At 50.9% G+C, this 25,464-nt stretch overlaps 1 protein-coding gene across 1 annotated transcript in view; it reads left to right on the forward strand.

Moving 5' to 3' along the window:
• The window catches only part of CIITA (class II, major histocompatibility complex, transactivator), a 60,196-nt gene extending 34,733 nt beyond the window's left edge, over window positions 1–25,463 (forward strand). Inside the window, exons 7-20 of the mRNA XM_015409877.1 lie at window positions 424–573; window positions 2,629–2,748; window positions 4,521–4,589; window positions 6,425–8,117; window positions 10,755–10,928; window positions 11,053–11,184; window positions 12,007–12,081; window positions 13,605–13,685; window positions 16,523–16,615; window positions 17,764–17,847; window positions 20,637–20,720; window positions 22,566–22,649; window positions 23,420–23,501; window positions 25,063–25,463. Of these exons, the coding sequence (XP_015265363.1) occupies window positions 424–573; window positions 2,629–2,748; window positions 4,521–4,589; window positions 6,425–8,117; window positions 10,755–10,928; window positions 11,053–11,184; window positions 12,007–12,081; window positions 13,605–13,685; window positions 16,523–16,615; window positions 17,764–17,847; window positions 20,637–20,720; window positions 22,566–22,649; window positions 23,420–23,495 (2,915 nt within the window). The 3' untranslated portion in view covers window positions 23,496–23,501; window positions 25,063–25,463. The remainder of the gene's footprint in view (window positions 1–423; window positions 574–2,628; window positions 2,749–4,520; window positions 4,590–6,424; window positions 8,118–10,754; window positions 10,929–11,052; window positions 11,185–12,006; window positions 12,082–13,604; window positions 13,686–16,522; window positions 16,616–17,763; window positions 17,848–20,636; window positions 20,721–22,565; window positions 22,650–23,419; window positions 23,502–25,062) is intronic.
• The last annotated feature ends 1 nt before the right edge of the window (window position 25,464 follows it).

Genomic DNA, 25,464 nt, shown 5'->3' on the forward strand with positions numbered 1-25,464 from the left:
TGAGCACCGCAACCCTAGAGTCGGACTCTACTGGCTTTCGAGCAAGGGAGACCTTTACCTTTACTTTAATATGAAGGGGACGTTGACTTTTGAAAACTTATACCCTGGAAATCTTGTTGGTCTTTATGTGATACTGGACTCAGATCACAAGCGGTAACATGCAAACACCGACCAAAAAAAGAGGGGGGGGGGACATATTTTAAGAAAGGGAGAAAAGGAAGAAAAAAGGAGTTTCCCAAATTAATCTAATCCATATATTATCAAAAACTAGGTCCACATCATCTTAAAACCTTGATTTAGAACAGAATTAGTTATATCTACAAAAGTTAATCGGGGGACCTGTTCTTTTCAAAGCTGCTGTTTGCCTGTTGTCTTTTCCCCCTTTTCCCATATATAATTAGTCCTCTCTTTTCCCCCATGCAGCACATTCACCAGGCCTCTGCTCCAGAAACAGTAGCCCGGCAGCATTTCCCCTGGACGCGTCTCCGCCGGAGGCCATCTCTCTCTCCAACTTCCACGTGCAGTTTTCCGTGACCACCATAAGCCCCATGGGCAGGCTTCCAAAGATATTCGGTACGAGAAATCATTGTCTGTTTGGGATCTCAGGCACAGCACAAAATATGATAAAAATTGTCAGTTAGCAGGCTGGGAGCGGTTGTCAGTCCCCCTCAGCAGTGAAACCTACATTGTCTGGAGTAGTTTGTCCAGCTTGGTGTCGTGGTTAAGTCTCTAATCTGGGAGAACCGGGTTTGATTCCCCACTCCTCCTCCACTTGCATCTGGCTGGATGACCTTGGGCAAGCCATAGTTCGGATAAGAGCTGTCCTTGAAAAAGAGCAGTTTCTGTCAGAGCTCTCTCAGCCCCACCGACCTCCCAGGGTGTCTGTTGTGAGGGGAAGGGAAAGGAGTTTGTAAGCCGCTCTGAGACTCCCTTGGGTAGTGAAGGGCAGGGTATAAATCCAATGTCTTCTTCTTCTTCTTCTTCTTCTTCTTCTTCTTCTTCTTCTTCTTCTTCTTCTTCTTCTTCTTCTTCTTCTTCTGTAGGGTCAACCTATGGTTGCCAATCTCCAGGGGGGCCCTGGAGAGCTCCAGGAATTACACCTGATCTCCAGATGACAGAGCTCTAGAGGAAATGTCTGCTTTGTAAGGGTGGGCTTTGTGGCATTATAATCTACTGAGTTTATAATCACCCCCCCCCCCAAATCTCCAGGAATTTTGTAGCCCTAGCCAGCCCCATAATTTGGGGCCGCTTGTATGTAAACAGCCTCAGATCAAAATGCATAGTCTATTTTTTTCAAGGAAAACTGTCCATCAAATTTCCTTTTCTCTGCTACATAAGGTGCAAGAGTGGTGGGTTTTTGTTTTTTTTTTAACATCTGGACACCAGGACTGTGGCTGGCCGTAATTACTGGGTAAAATAAAACAGGAGTCCAGCGGTCCCTTGCAGACACACAAGCCTCAGGAGTCTTCCTCATTTGGAATACTGTGTGCAGTTCTGGTCACCACACCTTAAAAAGGATATTATAGCTTTGGAAAAAGTGCAGAAAAGGGCAACTCGAATGATAAAAGGGTTGGAACACTTTCCCTATGAGGAAAGGTTAAAGCGCTTTGGGCTCTTTAGCTTGGAGAAACGACGACTGAGGGGTGACATGATTGAGGATTATAAGATTATGCATGGGATAGAGCAGGTAGAGAAAGAAGTACTTTTCTCCTTTTCTCACAATACAAGAACTCGTGGGCACTCCATGAAATTGCTGAGCGGTCGGGTTAGAACGGATAAAAGGAAGTACTTCTTCACCCAAAGAGTGATTAACACTTGGAATTCACTGCCACAGGAAGTGGTGGCATCTACAAGCATGCACGGCTTCAAAAGGGAATTAGATAAGCATATGGAGCAGAGGTCCATCAGTGGCCATTAGCCACAAGCTGTAGATGGGAACTCAGTCTGGGGCAAGGGATGCCCTGTATTCTTGGTGCTGGGGGGGGGGTCAACAGTGGGAGGGCTTCTAGTGTCCTGGCCCCACTGGTGGACCTCCTGATGGCACTGGTATTTCTGGCCACTGTGTGATACAGAGTGTTGGACTGGATGGGCCTTTGGCCTGATCCAACATTGGCATCTCTTATGTTCTAATGTTCCTTCGATTTGAGTGGCTCTTCCGTTGGAGGGAGAGCTTCTTAAGTTGGACAAAGTCCCTTTGGATTTAGGTTGAATGTTGTCCTTTCCTATCTAAGAGTGTACCTCCCAAATAAAGAGAGAAGCAGTTTCTCCGTTAAACTTGCAACGTGGCCCTGTGTCGCTTCGTGAGCTGAGTAACCTGGTAAAGTGACGCTGCTGCGTTTGTAGCTTTAAGCTCTCTCCGAATTAGTGGGGACTGGACTAACCACGCCAAATAACCTTTGATATATTGAATGCATTGATTCCCCTGGGACGGCCCCGAGAGCCCAGCGTCTTTTGAAGTGGCAACTGCGTTCCCGGGGCAGCATCTTGGACCGCTTGGGACAGCAGCATATCACCCAGTGTAGCGGTCATAGCTGGCAGTGTTTGGCTCCTTGGGGGCGACTCGTGCCCTGAGTCTGCCACAAAGCAGACAAGACAAACCTCTGTCTCTGCATCTCTCCTAATTCTCAGGGCCTCCCGACCCGGTGCTCGATACGGAAGGTATTCAGATGTTCCTGGCCTTTCTGCCTCCTTCTCCACAGCTGGATTTCCCGCTTGGACCGGCGATGTGGGACAACAATGTCTATCTGGGTGAGTGCCCTGTTCCCGGGTTTGCAGCCGGATCATAGAATCATAGACTGTTAGAGTTGGAAAGGGACCTTGCAGGTCATCTAGTCCAACCTCCTGCACTCTGCAGGAGCGTAGCCAAAAGATAGCCCTACAACATCCCCAAGAGATGGTCGTCCAGCCTCCGCTTGAAAACGTCCAGCGAAGGCGCATCCATCCCCTCCCGAGTCAGCCTGTTCCACTGCTCAACCATCATGTGCCTGTTCGCTTGGAAGCAAGTCCCACTGGGGGAATGAGCGGAACTGAGCTTACGGATATTCCTGGTACGCTCCGAACCAGCCTCCTTTCCCCATTCTGCTCCAAGCTTACGGTTTGTTTATTTTTATTTCATTTTAATTCAGTGTACCCACCGCTCTCCCCTAATGGGGACCCAAAGGCGGCAAACTTTTATGGTTATGCCAGTTAGGTACATCGTACCGCTCTTGTTAGCCGCCCTGAGCCTGTTCGCAGGATGGGCGGGGTATAAATATAATTAATAAATAAAGACACTGTTCTCCTCCCCTTCATTTTATCCTCACAACAACCCTGTGAGGTAGGTCAGGCCGAGAGCATGTGACTGGGCCCATGGTCACCCCGCAAGCTTCCATGGCACAAGGGAGGATTTGAACCTGGGGAGGGCTGCGGTGGCTCAGAGGTTAAGAGGATGAGCTGCAGACCGGAAGGTCGGTAGCTGGGCAGTTCGAGACCCGAGTGCCGCACGATGGAGTGAGCTCCCGTCTCCGGCCCCAGCTCCTGCCAACCTAGCAGTTTGAAAGCAAGAAATTGCAAGTAGATAAATAGGTACCGCTTCGGTGGGAAGGTAACAGCGTTCCGTGCACCTTGGGGTTTAGTCATGGCAGCCACATGACCACAGAAACGTCTTCAGACAGCGCTGGCTCTTTGGCTGTGAAACGGAGATGAGCACCGCAACCCTAGAGTCGGATTCGACTGGCTTTCGAGCAAGGGGAACCTTTACCTTTTACCTTTTATCCCAGGTACTAGTCCAGCACTCCTAACCACCACACAACACTGGCACACAATGGAGATGAACCTTGAAACGTTTGTCTCCTAAACCCCTTTTGAATTCTTTTTTCTTTTTCTTTTTAAATCAGCCTGAGGAGGAGTTCTGGAGAACTCAAAGGGTGGTACGTCATTTAAAAAAGGTAAAGGTCTCCCTTGCTCGAAAGCCAGTCGAGTCCGACTCTAGGGTTGCGGTGCTCATCTCCGTTTCCAAGCCGAAGAGCCAGCGCTGTCCGAAGACATTTCCGTGGTCATGTGGCCGGCATGACTAAACACCAAGGCGCACGGAACACTGTTCCCTTCCCACCGAAGTGGTACCTATTTATCTACTTGCAATTTCTTGCTTTCGAACTGCTAGGTTGGCAGGAGCTGGGGCCAGAGACGGGAGCTCACTCCGTCATGCAGCACACCCGGGTCTCGAACTGCTGAACTACTGACCTTCCACAGCCTGCAGTTCAGCGTCTTAACCCCTTGAGCCACCGCAGCACGTCGTTTGTTCGTTTGTTTGGTCCTAATACAAGGTCTGACGTGTTCTTTGAAGCCAGGACAGAAAAGCAGTGACTGCTTCATGCTGGCCGCTGCTGCCTCCCCGTGGCTTCGTGGCGCATCTGCACGCGAGGCAAAGTTGGCAGAGACATCTGAGAGACATGCGTCTCCAGCTGTCCTCTCTCTTTTTCTTTGGCTGTTAAAAGGGACCATGGCGTGAATGCACTGCTTGTTTCTCTCTTTATTCCTAGTGGAAGACGCAGTTGAAGAAGCGCCCGAGATCCTACCGCTTCCTTCTGAGAAAGCTGACAAAAGACCAGGTGAGCTTTCTGTTTTTAAAAAAGTCATTTCCGGCCCTGAAGGCAGGAGTCCCCCGCAGTGTCCCCTCTAAGCTGAGTTAGTGTGAGCCAGCTCCCAGTTTTTCAGCCTCCGGCTCACACGTGTTTGTCTTCGCTCAGGAAGGAGGTGGCTCCAGAGCAGACTAATTGATGCAGCAGCCGAATCGCTCGCTCACCACTTTAAAGCCAGTAGCCCACAAAGTAGAATTTTTGCTCACGAGACTCCGCGGCTTAGAGGGAGCCTTGGCCCCCAGCCTTTGGATTTCTGACACAGCCACTACAGAAGGCGGAGCCTGCCGCCGAATGGCTGTCGCTTCCCTTCAATTACACAGAGAAGATCCGCCAGAGCAAACCTATTGGAAAATCTGTACCGTCAATCAAATCTCCAGGGGCCTATCAGAAGCCTTGCTGGGCAACAGCCCCGCCTGGACCGACCCACTTTCTAAAAACACTTCACAGGCCACCATGTTGGGGGGGTCCCTTCGTTTAGGTCTTGAGCGGTACAGATATTGATTTAACTGTTTATTACCTATTTCACACGGCCCTCGGTTTGCCAGACCTGAGCGAGGCTGTTAACAACAGGACGCTTTGGAGGTCACCATAGGTCGGAAGCGACTTGGGGGGTGCATGAAACAGACTCACATTTTGGCTGCGTGGGGAAGCTGCAGGCTACGATTCATTGGGAGAGTTGCCAGGCCCCAGCTGGGGGTCGGGGGGGGATCTCCCGGTCAGCTGGCTGCCAGGAGAAAATCCCCACATACCTACAGCAACGTGGAGCAATGTGCCTGCGTCACCCGGAAGCGACTTAGGCTGGTTGGTGACAGGGGGACGACACTCTGGTTTATGGGCAAAACTCTATGGTTTGAGGGTGATTTTGCCATAGAGCTTTGCCCAAAACCATAGCATCGCCCCTGACGTGCCTACATCACTTCCTGGTGACGAAGGCACGGTGCGTGATGTCACTTCTGGTGAGGTCAGAACGATGGGGGCGACCCTCCCAGAGGACTGGCATCCCTACCTCCAGCCTCTGGGGGGGGGGGGGTGAGTTTGGGTTTTATGCAGACATAAAGATAATCCCAGTGTAAAATTAAGTGGGTCTTCTAGATGATTTTATGTTGTTTTTAATTATTATGGATTAACTTGTGTAAGATGCCCTCAGCCTGCTTTGCGGGGAGGGCGGGGTACAGATTCAATAAATGAATAAATCCTAGCCCTAAAGGCTCCAAATCCAGCCCCAAAGAAGAAGGCTCTGGGAGGACTGCGGAGCTTATGGGAGGAGATCAGGGTTCCCTCTGAGCTGAGTTGGTGTGAGCTAGCTCACAGTTTTTTTAGCCTCCGGCTCACACGTTATCTTCGTTCAAGAAGGAGGGCCACTGTTGCCCCCCACCCAAGCACCAAGAATGCAGAGCATCCCTTGCCCCAGATCGAGAGTTCCTATCTGTACCTTGTGGCTAAGAGCCACTGATGGACCTCTGCACTATATTAAGAACATAAGAGAAACCAATGCTGGATCAGGCCAATGGCCCATCCAGTCCAACACTCTGTGTCACACAGTGGCCAAAAATGCCAGGTGCCATCAGGAGGTCCAGCAGTGGGGCCAGGACACTAGAAGCCCTCCCACTGTTGCCCCCCCCCAGCACCAAGAATACAGTGCATCCCTTGCCCCAGACTGAGTTCCCATCTACAGCTTGTGGCTAATGGCCACTGATGGACCTCTGCTCCATATGCCTATCCAATTCCCTCGTAAGAACATAAGAGAGGCTGGTGTCTTTCTGTCCCACCGTCCTTCATTCCCTCCACATCTTGTTTCTCCCTAGAGAGCGTGGATGCCTTTTCCAGGCAGCTGAAAACCTCCCTGGGGGAAAGGTGCCGCTTTGTGCCCGCGGAGCGAGACGTCCTCATGGACCGCCTCTACGTCGAAGGCGACCTCCTGCGACGCCACGCTGAGAACCGGAGCGGGAGAAATGCCGACCTCAGGGCCGGCGACCTCGAAGAGAAGGAGAGGACAACGGTGGAGAGCCTGTTCCAGACGCTCGAGAGGAACGAACTCGGGGCCAACAAGGCGGCTCTCGTCTTGGGGAAGGCCGGGATGGGGAAAAGTCTCCTAGTCCAAAAGATCTGTCTGGACTGGTCCAGCGGCCGGTTTGCCCAGTTTGAGTTCGTCTTCCGCTTCGATTGCCGGCGGCTGAGCCTGCTCCAGGGGAAACGCTACAGTCTGAGGCAGCTGCTCTTCGAGTTCTCCGTCGACCCTCAAGAAGGAGGGGACGGCGACGTCTACCGGTATCTGCTGCAGAACCCTGACAGGGTCCTCCTGATCTTTGACGGCTTTGAAGAGCTGCAGGACCTAGAGGGCTTCTCCCTGTCTTCCGACAGCCTGACCCGTAAGGAGCCCTGGGGCATCGGCGCAGTCCTCGGCGGTCTCTTCCAGAAGAAGGCACTCAACGGTTGCACCCTGTTGCTCACTTCCCGGCCCAAAGACAAGTTGCACCAGTATTTGCCCAGGGTGGACAAGGTCCTGGAGGTGGTGGGGTTCTCCCCGCAGCAGGCCGAAGTCTACCTGGCCAGGTATTTTGAAGGGTGCCCCTACTGCGGAGATGCACGGGACCTCATCACAAGCGCAACTTATCTTTTCAGCTACTGCCACAATCCCGACCTGTGTCGGATCATTTGCCTCGTCTGCAAATCTGCCTTCGAAGCCGGAGACGGAGAACTGCCTTCCAGTCTCACCGGCCTTCTTGTCAGATTCCTCCTTCAAAAGCTGGGGTGTGCAGCTGATGAAGGAACGTCCCCAAAGCACGGGAACATCTCCACCTTAGCCCAAATTGCATGGTCTCTGGGACAAGGCCCGCAGCAGGCGCCGACGAGTGTGCGGTTCCCCTCCATCCAAGACAAGGAAGCGGCTTTGAAATGTGGGATCATGGAGCCCCTGGCGTCAAGCGATGGCGGGGAAGAATGCGGTTATGCGTTTTCTAGTTTCGTGGTGGAGAATTTCTTGGCGGCCCTGCATCTGGTCCTCGCCAAAGAGATTAAGGACAAAAGGCTCACCAAGCACCTCTGGGTGCCGTCCAAGCCCAAGAAGTCTCTCTGCTCGTGGGACTTGGTGCCTCGCTTCCTGGCCGGGTTGCTCTTCTTCCGGGATGACCGGAGCTCTTCTTCCCTCTTCGGAGAGGAAGGGGAGGTGGACCCAGAGAAAATGATCGCCAAGAAACGGAACAGCCTCTGCAGGTACATCCGGAAGCTTGAGATGGAGAGTTTCGGCCCGGACAAGCTGCTGGAGGTCTTCCACTGCGTCCGCGAGACGGAAGACCCGTTTCTTCTGCAGCACTTGGCCCTGAGGGTCAGGCCGGCCCTCTCGTTCTTTGGCTTCCCCTTCACCCCTCCGGATGTCTACGTCCTGCACTCCGTCTTGAGAAAAGCCAACAAGGAGTTTGCTTTGGACTTGAGAAGGAGCTCTGTGGGTTCGGAAGGACTCGGGCGCTTGGTCTGCCTCCAGAACGTCACGTCGTTCAGGTTGGTGGGATTTTTCCGGGCAATGCAGATGCGAAGATGTGTGCTCGTACCTCAGTAGGGGGGTGGCTTGCGGGGTCTTGCGGAAGCAGGGTGGGAGGAAGCCGGCAGAGAGGAGGGTCTTTGAAGGTGGCCGGACGGGGCATCACTTCCTGACAGAGCGTGTACTTTGTTCCTGGGTTGGGCTTGGACCAGGCCCATAGCTGGGGGAGGGGCTTTGGGGGAGGCTCCGCCCCCTTTCTTAAAGGCACAGCCCCACTTCTCCTGTAAATGCTTTTTTCAATCATTTTGAAACACTTTTTTAAAAAGAGTGGGGTGCAGTAGCCTGATCCAACATGACTTCTCTTACGTTCTTATGTCTGGGGCAAGTGGTGCTCTGTCTTCTTGGTGCTTGGGGAGCAATGTTGGGAGGGCTTCTGGAGTTCTGGCTCTGCTGGTGGACCTCCTGATGGCCCCTGGGTTTTGGCCACCGTGTGACACAGAGTGTTGGGCTGGATGGGCCACTGGCCTGATCCAACATTGGCTTCTGTTGTGTTCTTATGTCTGGGGCAGTGATGCTCTGTCTTATTGGCACTTGGGGGGCAACAGTGGGAGGGCTTCTGGAGTTCTGGCCCTGCTGGTGGACCTCCTGATGGCGCCTGGGTTTTGGCCACTGTGTGACATGGAGTGTGGGACTGAATGGGCCATTGGCCTAATCCAACATGGGTTCTCCTATCTTCTTATGTCTGGGTCATGGATGCTCTGTCTTCTTGGTGCTTGGGGGGGTCAATAGTGGGAGGGCTTCTGGAGTTCTGGCCCTGCTGGTGGACCTCCTGATGGCACCTGGGGTTTGGCCACTGTGTGACACAGAGTGTGGGACTGGATGGGCCACTGGCCTGATCCAACATTGGCTTCTGTTGTGTTCTTATGTCTGGGGCAGTGATGCTCTGCATTCTATGTGCTTGGGGGGGCAAGAGTGGGACGGATTCTGGAGTTCTGGCCCCGCTGGTGGACCTCCTGATGGCACCTGGGGTTTGGCCACTGTGTGACACAGAGTGTGGGACTGGATGGGCCACTGGCCTGATCCAACATGGCTTCTCTTAGGGTCTTATGTCTGGGGCAGTGATGCTCTGTATTCTTGGTGCTTTGCGGGGCAACAGTGGGATTAACAATGATAGGTTAAAGAGTTTAGGTCTGTCTTCTTGACGTTTGAGGAGCCACAGTGGGAGGGCTTCTGGAGTTCTGGCCCCGCTGGTGGACCTGCTGGGTTTTGGACTCTGTGTGACACAGAGTGCTGGACCAGATGGACTGTTGACTTGATCCAACATGGCTTCTGTTACGTTCTCTTACGTTCTCAGGTTGATGGGCAATAGATTTAGGACGGACAAGAGGAAGTACTTCTGTATTCAAGAAGTCGTTAAATGGTGGCATTTGCTGCCAGGGGACATGATGATAGCCACATACACAGATGGCTTTCCAAGGGGGTGAGACAGATTCCTGGAGGTGAGCTAGCTCACAGTTCCCTCTAAGCTGAGTCGGTGTGAGCTAGCTCACAGTTTTTTAGCCTCCAGCTCACACATTTCTGTCTTAGCTCAGGAAGGAGGGCTCCAGAGCAAACTAATTTATGCAGTCGCCAAACCGCTCGCTCACCACTTTCATGCCAGTAGCTCACAAAGTAGAATTTTTGCTCACAAGACTCCACAGCTTAGAGGGAACACTGGAGATGAGGTCTGTCTGTGGCTACTACTGGAGAGGAGCCTCCATTTCTAGAGGCAGCAGACCTCTGGATTTCAGTGCTGGGAGGCAGCAGCAGCAGCAGGGGAAGGTCTCAGCCGCTATGCCCTGTTTGTTCAACTCTCCAGGGCAACGAGGAAGATCTTTGCCAAGCAATCGGTATAACCCAAAGGGATGTGCTTGGCACGCCAAAGGTTCAGTCTCCAGGGGGAAAGGAGAGGGGAGACCTTTTTCCTGCCTGAGCGGTTGGAGAGCAGGATGGACTGGTGCTCTGACTTGGTTTAAAGCTGCTTTTTACAGGTCCTGTAGCGCAGCTGTAGAGCGCGTGCCGTGTGTGCAGAAGGTCCCAGGATCAGGCCCCCTCATCTTAAGTCGAGGGAGATTCGGAAAGACCCCAGAGCACCGCTGGAATCAGACAGTGCTGATCTAGATGAACCGGCACTCAAATTTGGTACACAGCAGCTTCACATAGCTCTGGAGGGTTGCAGCGAGTCCAAAGCGGAGAGCCAGTTTGGTGTAGTGGTTAAGTGTGCAGACTCTAATCTGGGAGAACCGGGTTTGATTCCCCACTCCTCCACTTGCACCTGCTGATGTGACCTTGGGTCAGTCACAAGTTCTGGCACAGCCGTCCTTGAAAAAGAGCAGTTTCTGTCAAGAGCTCTCTCAGCCCCACCGACCTCACAGGGGGTGTCTGTTGTGGGAAGGGGAAGGGAAAGGAGTTTGTAAGCTGCTCTGAGACTTCAAGTGAAGGGCAGGGTATAAATCCAATCTCCTCCTCCTCCTCCTCCTCTTCTTCCTCTTCCTCTTCTTCTTCTTCTTCTTCTGAAGCAACAACGAGACAGCTGGTATCGCTCGTATCCGCTGGGGGGGCAGTTCCTTATCCCGGAGCTTGTTGATCCCTCAGTGCCACGTGCGGCTTTCTTGCAGGGCGCCACTTGGGGACACCGTTCAGCTCTGGGAGCGCTTGTGGGAGACGGCGGGAGGCGAGCGGCTGCGGTCAGCCGTCGAGAAATTCGTCATCGATCCTTTCAAAGCCCAGACGGTGAAGGACGTGGATGACCTCTCTGCCCTTGTGGACATGCAGGAGAAAATGAGACGCAGGTAAGGGAGGGGCTCGCCAGTGTGGCCGGGCGCTGTTCGTCACAGGGATCCCCAACGGTGTGCCCATGGGTGCCACAATGCCTGCCGACGTGTTCCCTGGTGCCCCCTTCCTCCTCCCCCAAAGCAAAGTGCTGGTCCTGGCTTTCCTGAAGGGGCTTCTGACGAGCCGGGAAGGTATCTGCAGGGAACACCCTTTCAGAGACAGCGGCTGCAACCAAAGGAGGAGGCGTGGCTTGGAAGCGCCGTACTTGTTGCGGTTAGGCCAGGGCTATTTTGGGGCAGGAACGCACAGGAACGGAGTTCTGGCTGGCTCCTGAGTTGGCCACGCCCAGCAGGAACTCATTAGCATAATAGGCCACACCCAACAGCAGGAACTCATTAGGATTGGCTACATTAGGGGTGTGTGGCCTAACATGCAAAGGAGTTCCTGCTACAAAAAAAGGCCCTGGGTTTTGACAACAAACAAGGTAAAAAGAATAAGAATCAAAAGGTGGGTGTGGCTGGATGACCACACTTCTGGTAACATGGGGGTGCGGCCTAATGCGCTAATGAGCGGTGCTGTCAGGGTGTGGCCCAATATGCTAATAAACAGTGCCGTCAGGGTGTGGCCTATTATGCTAATGAGTTCCTGCTGGGCTTTTTCTAACCCAGGCCCTGGGTTAGGCCTTTTGCCTCGCCTTCCCTCCCATGGCAACCCTTTTGTGGGCACCATCAGAGTCAAGGGAAAGCAAATGGGGTTGCCATCTATGGGCTGGGAAACACCTGGAGATTTTAGAGGTGGGGCTTGGGGAGGGGCAGGGTATAATCCCATAGTCCACCTTCCAAAGCAGCCATTGTCTCCAGGGGAAGCCATCTCCGTGGTCTGGAGATTAGTTATAATTCCAGGAGTTCTCCAGGGCCCACCTGGAGGCTGGCAACCCTGTCTTCCAAGGTGGGCTGGGGGTGGTGGTGGCAGAATTGATCCTGGGTGAGTTGTCGCTGCCGGGTTCTCCTTAAAACCCCGAAGGAACGAAACCTTCCTCTTCCTCTCCGAAGCACCGCACATTTATTGTCACTCCCCCGATTTTGTTCTGTTTAGCGAGGCGGGCCCATCCGGTTGCGACGTCGTCCGCGAAGTTCCGGCCGTGGTGGATCTTCGACACCTCGAATTTGCGTGAGTAAGAGAGGATGACGACCAAACAGGCAAAGAGAGGGTCTGTCGTGAGCCGTTAGCAAAAAGCGTAACCTCCTTGCATGGAGCAAAACACCTCTGCTCCTTGCAGACCTGGAATGCTCCTTGGAAGGGCTGGCTGCCCCTCAGTTGGGGCTCCATGGCACTTCCGTCTTCCCCTCCAGCGGAGAACCAGTGCTGCTTCCGTCATTCCCCTCTCCTGCATTTTAATGCCATGTTATTGTTAAGATGCTGAGCTGCAGACCGGGAGGTCGGTAGCTGGGCAGTTCGAGACCCGAGTGCCGCATGACGGAGTGAGCTCCTGCCTCTGGCCCCAGCTCCTGCCAGCCTAGCAGTTCGAAAGCGAGAAATTGCAAGTGGATAAATAGGTGGGAAGGTAACAGGCAGCGTTCCGTGCGCCTCGGCATTTAGTCATGCCAGCCCCATGACCACAGGAACGTCTTCAGACAGCGCTGGCTCTTCAGCTTGGAAATTGAGATGAGCACTGCCCCCTAGAGTCGGATTCGACTGGCTTTCGAGGAAGGGAAACCTTTGCCTTCACTTATTGTTTTTCATGTATTTGTGGAGTCCCCCAGGCAGGCAGAACCCCTCCTTTGACGATGGGCGGTTCCATTTTGTCCCTTTGGTATTAGCAGCTGTTGGGCTGATGTTATTGTGTGCATTCATCCCCCCCCCCGCCCCCAGGCCAACCCAAGGTGATACCCAGCCCTTGTTCCTGGGGGCCCAGTGCTCCTTTCCCAGTACAGTTGCCAACTTTGGGTTTGGGAAATTCCTGGATGTTTGAGGGTGAAGCCTGTGGAGGGCGGGGTTTGGGGGGGGAACCTCCGCGGAGCACAATGCCACGGGCTCCACCCTCCCGAGCAGCCATTTTCTCCAGGGGAACTGACCTTTGTCGTCCAGAGATCTGTTTGCTTATTTGATCGTTTGTTTACTAAATTCGTCTTGCTCGGCTGCCTTTCCCTGCAAGCAGGCCTCCGGGCAGCTTACGCCCAGCTTCGAGGCCTTCCTTCTGTTCCTGTCCTTGCGGGATTCCAGTGAGACCGTGACCCCCCCCAAACCGTCTCATGTCGTCAGCAAGGCAGAAGCAAACTCTAGGGTTGCCAAGTTGATTTCTCCTACCTGCGGGGGAGCCTCGCTGCGCTCCAGGAGCTCTCCGTTGATGCGCACGCGTGCCACCAGCACGTCACTGGAAGTGACGCGCGACGTTGAACACGTTGAGGGTGTGGCCCTGATCATCGGAGGGAAAACCATAGAGTTTTCCCTCCGACGATCGGGGCCACGCCCCCAATGTGATTGGCGTGGTTGCGGTGATGCAGCCACGCTGCGCTTCGGGGGGCGGAGTTCCCCCCGGGGCTCGACTCTGTGGCGGCGGAAATTGGGCCTCCGAAGCGGGGGTTTACCCGCCCCCCGCCCCCACTTGGCAGCCCTAGCAAACTCCAGCTGCTAATATCTGAACCGTCCCCGTGATAGCTCTTCCAAAGCACCCCTCCATTTTGGCTTTGCAGGTTGGGACCCACCTGTGGACTGAAAGGATTCAAAAAATTGGTGGAGATTCTGGGCGCGTTTCCAGCTCTCCGGCATTTGGAGTAAGTGCTCTCTCTCAAGGGTTGCCAGCTCCGGGTTGGGAAATCCCTGGAGATTTTTTTGGGGGGGTGAAGTCTGGCAAGGGTGGGGTTGGGGGAGGGAAGGACCTCTCACGGGGCACGATGCCATAGTGTCCACGTATCCAACGCAGCCATTTTCTCGAGGGGAACCGATCTCTGTCGCCTGAAGATCAGTTGTAATCTATGCTTCCTCTAAGCTGTGGACTCTTGTGAGCAAAAATTCTACTTTGTGAGCTCCTGGCATTCAAGTTGTGAGCGAGCCATTTGGCTCCTGCATAAATTAAGTTTGCTCTGGAGCCACATCCTTCCTGAGCTGAGACACAAATGTGTGAGCCGGAGGCTAAAAATCTGTGAGCTAGCTCGCACAAACTCAGTTTAGAGGGAACACTGGTTGTAATCCCAGGACATTTCCAGCCACCACCTGAAGGTTACCAGTATATGAGAGATCATGGGAAACGCAGTTAAGAAGAACCAAAATACGGCCACAATATAATTAGTCAGTGTAACACTGTATAGCTGGTTATATTGTTTACCAAGCACATTCCTATAAACAGATACATGCAAAGGTTACAATGGATAAATGTTTTTTAAATAAACGAAGTACTCGTGCCAAAGTTCAGTTCTAATTATTTCCTTCTCAGTTTCTTCTTGTGCATATTGAGTCCAAGCATTCTTTGCAAGCTACAGCAAAGAACTTTACACCAAGATGAAGTTGTATAATAGAATTCTACAAACAAATTTCACAAGATTGATTTGACTGCCAGGTTGTCCTTAAGAAAGCGAACCAAAGGGCTAAGCTAGCAATGTATATTATAAAAGTACAAATATTTATTAGGGTGTACACATGTTAAAACATATACTGATAGAAATCTTTATCTAAGTATCAAATTTATAAAAACTTAACCAATACTAATACATGTGATGGGTAAACACTTTCCTACTGGAGACCAAACGCGTTTCGGCCCCTAAGAGCCTTCCTCAGTGGTCACAATTATCAATATAGTATAGACACATATTCATAGACCTGTATACAAGATCTTTAGGACTCATATATTAAAACCAGAAGTTGCTTCCTGAGATTATAAAAATAAAAATAGGAGGGGGGAGAGAAACTTCATTATTACTTCCAAATGTATATAAAATCATTATTAATTGAAAAATGATTCTTTCAAAGATAAAGTTACCTTGTATATTTGTAATTATATTACTGGTATTAGTGATGGGCCATAGGTATAGCCATATCAATTCCACCAATTAACAGAAGTAACAGATTTTTTACCTTGAAGGAGGGACACACATTCAGACCTATGAAATCTCTGTTACCAGGTTTGTTGACCAATTCCATTATTTTAATTTGGGTTAAATTTATTATACAATTTGATTTATTACAAAAATTTCACTATTTCATTTCATTTCTTTTTAATTTAGAATAATTGGTAACACCAGTAATATGATTACAAATATACAAGGTAATTTTATCTTTGAATTATTTTTCAATCAATAATTATTTTATATACATTTGAAAGTAATAATGAAGTTTCTCTCCCCACCCCCCCTATTTTTATTTTTATAATCTCAGGAAACAACATCTCCAGTAGGAGAGTGTTTACCCATCATATGTATTAGTATTGGTTAAGTTTTTATAAGTCTGATACTTAGATAAAGCTTAGCCCTTTGGTTCACAGTCTTATCTTGAGTTGAGTTTCTCCCCCCCCTTCCCCCCCCCCAGTTTTTGTCTTTAAGAAAGGGCAGAAACGGGGGTCTTTAGCCAGCCCGTTGGAGGCCTTGTCAGTTGCTACGCTTGGACTAAACATACAGGAGAAGAAACTGATAAGGAAATAATTAGGACTGAACTTTGGCACGAGTACTTTATTTATTTAATAACGTTTATCCATTGTAAGCTTTGCATGTATCTGTTTATTGGAATGTGCTTGGTAAACAATATAATCAGCTATACAGTGTTACACTGAGTATGTTACACAGGCAATGCTCCCTCTAAGGTGTGGGGTCTTGTTAGCAAAAATCCTACTTTGTGAGCTACTGGCATTAAAGCTGTGAGCCAGCAATTTGGCTGCTGCATGAATGTTTGCTCTGGAGCCCTCCTTCCTGAGCTGAGACAAAAATGTGTGAGCCGGAGGCTAAAAAACTGTGAGCTAGCTCACACTAACTCAGCTTAGAGGAAATACTGATCACAGCTATATTTTGGTTCTTCGTCACTACCTGGAGGTTGGCATCCGTAGCTCTCTCCAAGTCCTGAGTCCTCGGAGAGCCAGAACAGGCAAGCCCAACTCAACCTTGGGCAACTTTGCATGCTCATACCTATAACATTCCCGCAGTGGGGTATTTGTGCTGGTCCTGATTCCAGGTCTTACGTGGCTTCTGTTTTGGACTGGTGTGGTGCCCTGTGACCACTCCTCTGATACTTAGTGTGGGCAGCCGGCCTGGCAGAGCAACTCCCTGCAGCCTAACATCTTACAGCTTTTTAAGCCATTGGTTGCTGCTGGAAACACGTGACTCCATCCAGTGTCTGATAACCAAGCAATAGTCTGAGTCGGTATTGGAATGAGGAGAAGTCCATTCTGATCAGAGTCCTTCGGGACTTCCCAACGAAACATCCTCTGTCTCTTTTCAAAAGGGTTGTGTGCATTTCATGTGCCTGCCACCCCCAATCCCTTGGAAGGGCCCTTGAACAGCTTAGGGTGGGAGTTCCTCAGGGTGGGGGACCTTGAGACTCTTTGCTGAAGCTCATGTGGGAAAAGGGCCACAGGCAATGGAGCTCTGTAAACGAATATATCTCCCTGTTTCCTACCTTCCCGCAGCTTGGATTCTCAAAAGGAGAACGAAATCGGGGACGAAGGCGCGGCGGCCCTCAGCGACGTGCTTCCTGCCTTACGCTCCCTGGAAACACTGAAGTAAGTTGTGTGCCTGAGGGGAGGCCCGTTCCAGGCTCTGGGGGGGAAGGAGAAAGTGGGGTACCCCAGGGTCATGGACGATGCACCCCCAAGCAGCCCTCCACATGCAGAGGAACAGGCTTCCCCAAAGCACTGCGGGGAGGGGCTTGCTTCTCCGTCGCCCCTCCTGCTTCTGCGTGCCTACACGCACAGCCTGTCGGGCATTGTCCTAAAGTTAAGCATAGGTTCTGTGCGCAGAATTAAAAACAAAGGAGCAAATCAACGTCTCGAAAAAGCGTGCTGTCGTGCGCCACCTGCTGATATCCTGCCCAGAGTCCTACAGCGGCTCCTTGGGCTCTCCAGAGGGACGTCCAGAAAGCCAAAGTCATTCCCAGACTGGCCATTCCTTGGGGTTTCCTGGGCAGCCCTTTGGCCACAGTGTAAATTCTGTGCATAGCTGAGCCAACAGTACACACATGAAGCTGCCTTGTGCTGAGTCAGGCCTTTGGTCCCTCAAGGTCAGTATTGTCTACTCAGACTGGCAGCAGCTCTCCAGGGTCTCAGGCAGAGAAAGGTCTTCCACATCACCAACTGCCTGGTTCTTTCAACTGGAGATGCTGTTGGGGATTGAACCTGGGGCCTTCTGCATGCCAAGGTGATGATGGGAAAGGCTCTAACCTTAGCTGGCAGGAGAACATCTTGACTTAATAAACACCCCAGCACTTGTGGCCAAACAGAAGATGTGGCCCAGTGGTAAGAGCCTCTGCTTGGCATGCAGAAGGTCCCAGGTTCAGTCCCCGGCATCTCCAGTTGAAGGACCAAGAAGTAGGTTATGTGAAAGATCTCTCCTTGAGACCCTGGAGAGCGGCTACTGGTATGAGCAGGTGACACAAACCTTGGTGGACTGATTGTCTGATTCAGTTATCAGGCACCTTCGTGAGTGTTAAAAGTGGGGTCTCCAAGCCTGAGACCAGAGGTGCTAGTAAAGAACAGCAACGTTTATTCTGGTGGAAGGTTTTTTGTGTTAGAGCTCACTTCATCAGATGCATAGAGGTGTAAATCCATTCATCCAGATTTATATACACTACAAAAAAGGTGGGCTATTATTGCCAATGTCCTAAAAAATACAACAAAATAGGCTCTTAACATTGCAATCTTTTTTTTTTTAGCTTGTCACAGAACAAGATAACTAACATGGGAGCAGAGAAGCTAGCCAATGCTCTTCCTTCTCTGCCTTCACTCAGGACGCTGAGGTGAGTTCAGTCCGTGTCCCACCCAATGTTCCCTCTAAGCTGTGGAGTGTTGTGAGCAAAAATTCTGCTTTGTGAACTACTGGCATTAAAGTTGTGAGTGAGCAATTTGGCTACTGCAGAAATTAGTGTGCTCTGGAGCCCCATCCTTCCTGAGCTAAGACAAAAATGCGTGAGCCGGAGGCTAAAAATCTGTGAGCGATCTCACACTAACTCAGCTTAGAGGGAACAGTGGTCCCACCCCACACCCCACCCCATGCCGGTCCTGTCTTCCTTCGCCAGCTGCATCAGAGGCTTATCATTGCACAAGGGATCAGGAGGATAATTTCCTTTTTAATAAGGAGGGTGTTTTCTGCAGCCTTGAATTCAGGGGAGAAACGCTAGCCGCAAGCCGGGATTCACGATGAAATCCCTAATGCCGACTGGGCTGCTTGCTGTGACGCCCTCCACCGCGTGGAAGCTGAACAGGGCTGGGTCAATTTCCACCGAGGTGGGTCTTGGTCTCTGTGCTGAAGGCCATCAAGTCCAGCTCCCCAGGCAGCATTTTTTGACTTGTGGGGCAAAAGTTTTTCTGGTGGGGCTGCCGTTATTTGCCATAATGGGGGGGGGACGCACACCCCTCTCCCTCCCCTCCTGCAAAATTAAAAGGGCTCTTCAGCTGATCAGCGGGGAGCACGTGGCCCTCTGATCACCTGGAGGGCCTTTTAAACCTTGCAGGAGGGGAGGGAGAGGGGCGCATGCCAGTTTGGTGTAGTGGTTAAGTGCGCGGACTCTGATCTGGGAGAACTGGGTTTGATTCCCCACTCCTCCACTTGCACCTGCTGATTTATTTATTTTTTATTTATTTCAGTCCATTTATATCCTGCCCTCCCCACACGCAGGCTCAGGGCGGCTTACAAGGCACAAGTGCAATAAAAACAAATAGATTTAAAACAACTGAAGCTTAAAAAAAAATGTGACCTTGGGTCAGTCGCAAGCTCTGACAAGAGCTGTCCTTGAAAAAGAGCAGTTTCTGTCAGAGTTCTCTCAGCCCCACCACCTCACAGGGTGTCTGTTGTGGGGAGGGGAAGGGAAAGGAGTTTGTCAGCCGCTCTGAGACTCCAAGTGAAGGACGGGGTATGAATCCAATCTCTTCTTCTTCTTCTTCTTCTCTAAAGAAGCGGGGGCCCTTTAAGGAAGGGGGCGGGCTCTTTAAGGAAAGGGGCAGAGCCTCCAATAGCCTCACCATAGCTACAGACCGGGTCAAGTCCCTTTTGACTGATGGTTTCCTTGTGAATTAATACCCTCCGAAATGCCGTGTTGTCAGCAGCCCTGCTCAGGTCTTGCAAACGGAGGGCCCCTGTGGCTTCCTGGATTGAACTGATCCATCTCCTGCGGGGCCTTCCTCTTTTCCTGGCACGATTGTCTTTTCCGGTGACTCTTGTCTTCTCAAAACGGGACCAAAGTTACGATAGCCTCAATTTGGTCATTTTGGCTTCTAGGGAGAGGTCAGGCTTGACTTGATCGAGAGCTCACTCATTTGACTTTTTTGGGCAACCCACGTTATCCGTAGAACTCTCCACCAACACCACATTTCAAATGAAGGATAGCAGTATGATAAATATCTCAAAACGGATACCAGACTGTCGCCTGTGAAACGGCTCTGAATTCCGATGCGCTCTGAGTCAGAACAAAACACAAGCAGCAACTGGAGTCAGATAAACATTCTGCTTTCCCCCAGAGTACCTCGGTTCGCCATAGGTGAGCCAGCCAAGCCCTGTCTAGGAAGCAAGAGTCCATGGCACTTGCTCCCAGAGGAGACAAGAAATAATTGGGCAGACACAGCTGAGCAGGGCTCCCTCTAAGCTGAGTTAGTGTGAGGTCGCTCACCGTTCTTTAGCCTCTGGCTCAGAGATTTCTTTTTTTATATATAATTTAACTTTTTCCATTACACAAAATAAAAAGTTCAAACTTAATCTTTCACATATTTTGGAGTTTACATTATACATTTTTTCCCTTCCATCTATCTATCTTTTGCCATCTTTTTTGGAACATACTTTCTTCTTTCCCTGCTAATATCATATTTACTTTGTCCATTTCTTTTAATTCCATAATTTTTGTAGTTAATTCTTCTCTATTAGGTATTCTATCTGACTTCCAACATTTTGCTATCTGTATTCTAGATATCGTAAGAATACATAATATCACACACACGTCATTGTATTTAATCCCGTCTGGTATCATATTTAGTAAATATACTTCTGGTTCTAACTTCAAGTCTATTTCGATTATCTCTAATATCAGCTGTTTTACCATTTTCCAAAATTTGCAAATCTTTTCACATCTCCACCATGTATGATAGTACAGATTTCTGTCTCAGCTCAAGAAGGAGGGCTCCAGAGCGAACTAACGTATGCAGTAGCCAAATTGCTCACTCACAGCTTTAATGTCGGTAGCTCACAAGGTAGGGTTTCTGCTCACCAGAGGCTAAGCTGTGATGGAGCACTGCAGCTGAGGACGCTTCAGCCTCCAGAATTTCAAACCCCCCCCCCCCAAAAAAAAAAACCTTTTTGGAATATCTCTGTGCTCCGTTTGCCTCTGCAGTGTCATTCACACTCTGGAGTGAATGATTTATTAATTTCAAACCAGTCGGGGGGAGGCGGGGGGGGGGAATGGACAAGAGCTTTCAGACGGGTTGGAAACATCCTGACATGAACGTTTCTGGCAAGGCTGGTAACTTTGAGATGCATTTCCAGTTTCGATCGATGAGCTGACCCAAGCTAAAAACTGCCTTTTGCTTCCTTTTTCTGCAGCGTGTACAACAACAGCATTGGTGACGCTGGAGCAGAAAACTTTGCGAAAGTGCTCCCGGAACTGACCTCTTTAAGAGTGCTGAAGTAAGCAGGGGGGGTGGGCGGGGGGCCTGTGAATTCCCTGCATTGTGCAGAGGGCTGGACTAGATAACTCTTGGGGTCCCTTTCCAGCTCTATGTTTCGATGCAGTGAAGAGCTCACTCCTGTTAAGTCTTGACAGGAAGATCAACCGTGTAAAGAGCCATCCCTAGAACTCCCCGCCACCTGGGGAACGAGACAATGCACGGTGACCAAGCACTGCAGTCAGTTTCGAGGATTAATTTTAGTTCCTCTGGAATACACGTATAGTGAAAGGTTTCCCCTGGCAAATGGAACTTGAATGTCACAAGCAGATGATATATCGCATCAGGTACCCCAGATGGTTTCCTGCCTCTGTGGAGGATTCAAATTGGGAACTGTTCAGGCTGAAACTGTAATGAATTAATCGGGGCTGTGTGCGACCAAGAAGGCATAAGAACTGTGCAACGTCGGCCTCTCTGATAAGCAGAAGAGATTGGATTTATAGCCCCGCCTTCACTCAGAGTCTCAGAGCGGCTTACAAACTCCCTTCCCCTCCCCACAACAGACACCCTGTGAGGGAGGTGGGGCTGAGAGAGCTCTGACAGAAACTGCTCTTTTTCAAGAACAGCTCTTGTCAGAACTACGGCTTGCCCAAGGTCATCCAGCAGCTGCAAGTGGAGCAGTGAGGAACCAAACCTGGTTCTCCCAGATTAGAGTCTGCACACGTAACCACTACACCAAACAGGCAGTATGAAGCCTCTGGATTGGCCAGGCCTGGTATCAATCGCTGGAGACCCCACTTTTCCGCTGTGGTCCTTCCTAGCCTCATCCTCTAGCTCCAGAATGAAGGCTGTGCACTCCGAGGACATTTGACACCAACAGGAGTATTAATTCCTTTCCGGGAGATGAAAGGAGTCTGCATGGCGCTTAGATCCCCGATCTAGGATCTGGGAGACCCGGGTTTGAATCCTCCACTCTGTGGGTGACCAGTGGCACACCCTCAGCCCAACCTGCCTCACAGGGTTGTTGAGAGGATAAAACGAGAAAGGGAGGCCCAGGTATGCTGCCCTGAACTCCCTGGGGAGAAGAGGGCAGTAAAAATGCACCAGGTAGACATCGCACCGCTCATTCCTCAGGTTCCTGCTACAGTACGCCACAATGGCCCGCCTCGCAGGGGATGCCAGGTGGAGTGATAACCCCTGCTCTTCTGGAAGGCTGGCACTGTAACCATCGGTGGTTGGCCGTGTAGGTTGGGCTGCAAAGAACCAGTTTGGTGTGGTGGTTAAGTGCGCGGAGTCTAATCTGGGAGAACCGAGTTTGATTCCCCACTCCTCCACTCGCAGCTGTTGGATGACCTTGGCCAAGCCGTAGTTCTGTCAGAGCTGTTCTTGAAAAAGAGCCGTTTCTGTCAGAGCTCTCTCAGCCCCACCTACCTCCCCAGTTTGGTGTGGTGGTTAAGTGTGCGGACTCTAATCTGGGAGAACCGGGTTTGATTCCCCGCTCCTCCACTTGCACCTGCTGATGTGACCTTGGGTCAGTCACAAGCTCTGGCACAGCTGTCCTTGAAAAAGAGCAGTTTGTGTCAGAGTTCTCTCAGCCCCACCCACCTCACATTGTGTCTGTTGTGGGGAGGGGAAGGGAAAGGAGTTTGTAAACCGCTCTGAGACTCCAAGTGAAGGGCGGGGTATAAATCCAATCTCTTCTTCTCTTCTTCTTATTCTCACAGGGTGTCTGTTGTGGGGAGGGGAAGGGAAAGGAGTTTGTGAGCTGCTCTGAGACTCCTTTGGTAGTGAAGGGCCATGGGGTATAAATCCAATCTCCTCGACCTCCTCCTCCAAATTAACAGTGGGAACACCTTTTCTTTTTCAGCGTTCAGTGCAACAAGATCACCGCAGCAGGGGCCCAGCGTCTGACCGACAGCCTGAGGAAATGCCCCCACATACAGAGCGTGGCGTAAGTCTGCCAGTCGTGTGGGTCCACACGTGTTTGTGTTGCAAGCCACTTGAATACTTAACACTCAAAGACCCTCAGTTGCGAACTGTCCCCTTTGAACAAAATGTACAGTCCTGGAGCCGACATAAGGAAGCACAAAAGTGTCTAGTTCGCACATGCAATTTAACACTGGATGCTAAAGCCGGTGAAGGTGGATGCATGTGTGAATACACACAAACACCCCAACCCATTTTGGCTCAATGCTTCTTGTTTTCAAACAGCCCCAACCTGTATTCCACCCAAGTCTCTTTTTAACAGTTGCATTATCACGTGTGGGGATTTTTTTCTCTTAACCGTCACACTTATCCATGGAGGTCCTCTTAGGCAGAGAATCCTTTCCCTGGTCCTTGGAAAGGAGAGTAAGGAAGCTGACCGGAAATACCCCATCGATCACATGCCCTGTGCAGTGTCATTTGGTCGGCTTTATCCCTCACGTGTTTCAGAATTTGTCGCCTGCCTTGAATCCTCCTTAGGAGAAAGGCAGGTTTGGCAAAAGCCGTGAGTCAGTCATTGCCGCGTGGCAGTTTCTCTGAGGCTATCCTGGTAGTGTCTGAAGGGAAGAGGTCGTGTGGGTGGGCCGCCTCACCCTGCTGAACGAAGACCCCGGGTCCCCCAAAGCCCTCGGCTGTCTCCCATTTCAGCAAGCTTCGGGGATTGTTGCAGGAGACTTGGATTGTGGAGTTGGGACTCAGAGCCTTAATTCTTCTCTGTTCTGCAAACTGCTTTTCTAGGCTGTGGAACCCCAAGATCCCCCACGGAATTCTCAAGCACCTTCGGCAGCTGGATTCTCGAATCAGATCGCTCTAGGGCCAGGTAAGCCAGGTGATGAGGTTGGCCAAGGCTCCCTCTCAGCTGTGGAGTCTTGTGAGCAAAGATACTACTTTGTGAGCTACCGGCATTAAAGTTCTGAGAGAGCGATTGGGCTGCTGCATAAAATTAGTTTGCCCTTCCTGAGCCAAGACAAGAAATGTGTGAGCTGGAGGCTAAAAAACTGTGAGCTGGCTCACATTAACTCAGCTTAGAGGGAACACTAGGTTGGGCCCACATCAAGGACGCTCTTGCCTTTGGTATGAAGCCCTGCTGTCGGTGGCTCCAGCAGGGAGATGCTGAATTCCTGTCCCGTCCTACTATTTGTCAGGGAATACTGGCGGAGTCGGTACGTGGGGACCCGCGCACAGCAGCGTTTCTCTTTTCAAAACTGCAGCCCCACATCCTCTGGGGGGCAGAACCCTAAGGAGGGACGGGGGAAGGAGCCTGATATATTTTATCACACCCCTGATAAGCCACCACCTTCCTCAGTTCGGCATAACATATAGTGTTTCATCTGAACTAGGAGGTGTGCAAAACAAAAAAAAAAGCCGGTATTTTTCGGCTTTGGGTAAATCAGACCCAGAAAATATCGGTAAATGCCGAATTTCCCCAGTAAAATACCAGTAAGCAGGGGTCATTTAGTAGAAAAAGAGGTGCAGGAGCTCATTAGCATGACTCATTAGCATGACTCAGCCCGACATCACCGGAAGTGTATCACAAGGCAACACCCACCGCTCAGGCTCCACTGGACTGTTTTGGATTGCTAGCTATTGGGGGGGGGGGGGAACCTGAGTTCCTTACTGCCCGAGCTCTGCTCCTGTGCGCTCCTGCAGGAAATGACCCCTGCCAGTAAGGTATTCAGGTTGGGGCTATATTGGGTATTCCCAAATATATTTGGGTCCAGTTACACCACCGGAGGGAAAGGAGGCCTGTTAAAATGCCTCCTTTCCCTCTGGTAGCCTCTAGAGATTTCCCTGTCAATTTCACTGCTGGCCAGTCAGCTGGGCGTGAAATTGACTAGGGAAAGCCTCTGCTCCCTAACTTCCCTTCTCTGTCACTGGAGAAGGGCAGGCAGGGAACCTAGGCGTGTTTAAAATGCCGACAAGGTATATTTTCGGGTGTTTTTTCCAGTTCGGCTGTAGCCGAATCCACACCCCTAGTTTGAACCTCCAGCACAGGAGGAGGGGCCGGGACCCACAGTGATATCTGGAATCGGAGGAAGTGGTTTGCTGACCTCTGATCAATTCGGGGGACAAATTCCAAGGGGACGGGCTGTAACAGGAAACCTGCTGTTAGGAGCGGAGGCGGCTTTTTGATCCAGAAAGGACGTCGCCATCTGCTACTCTCCCCCCTGGCTGACTGACAGTGAGAAAACCCCTTCCGTTTGGGACACTCGGAGCATTGCAGGGAACTCTGGGAAGGAAGCTGTTTTAAAAAACACGGGTGTTTTTTATTATGAAATGTGTAAATATTTATGGACTTCCTTATGTGTTTATGGAAAATGGGGAAAATAAATAAAATTAAAAAAACAAAAAAAAAAACACGGGTGTTTTTGACTTGGCAGGCATCCGTCCCGGGCGGACAAGGAACTGACATTGCCTGTGGTGCTTCCTCCACAAGAGAACGAGCTCTCCTCCATTCTGCTGCTTCCCCAAGGACCCCCGCCTGGGCAGCAAGTCCAGGCCACCCGGCGTCCTTTTAAAAACACTCTTTGGAATCAACTGAGGGAGCTCATTCTGTTCCTGACAAAGAATGGAAGTTGGAGTTCTCACAGAGCACCAAGCTGGTGGGGGAGATTTCCTCGTTAACCGCTGCTCTTTTCCTGCCATCCCATCGTCTTCACGGTCCTGGCGGCCCGATGTTTTGCCCCAGTTCATGAACTCTTTCTAAAATCTTATCTGTTCTTAGGGGGATTCTCCTACCTGCGGCCTTATTTCTACCGACAGACAAAAATGAAATCCTGACA

Source organism: Gekko japonicus, unplaced genomic scaffold (genome assembly GCF_001447785.1).
Source record: "Gekko japonicus isolate JY-2015 unplaced genomic scaffold, Gekko_japonicus_V1.1 scaffold78, whole genome shotgun sequence".
NCBI classification, from domain to species: Eukaryota; Metazoa; Chordata; class Lepidosauria; order Squamata; family Gekkonidae; genus Gekko; species Gekko japonicus.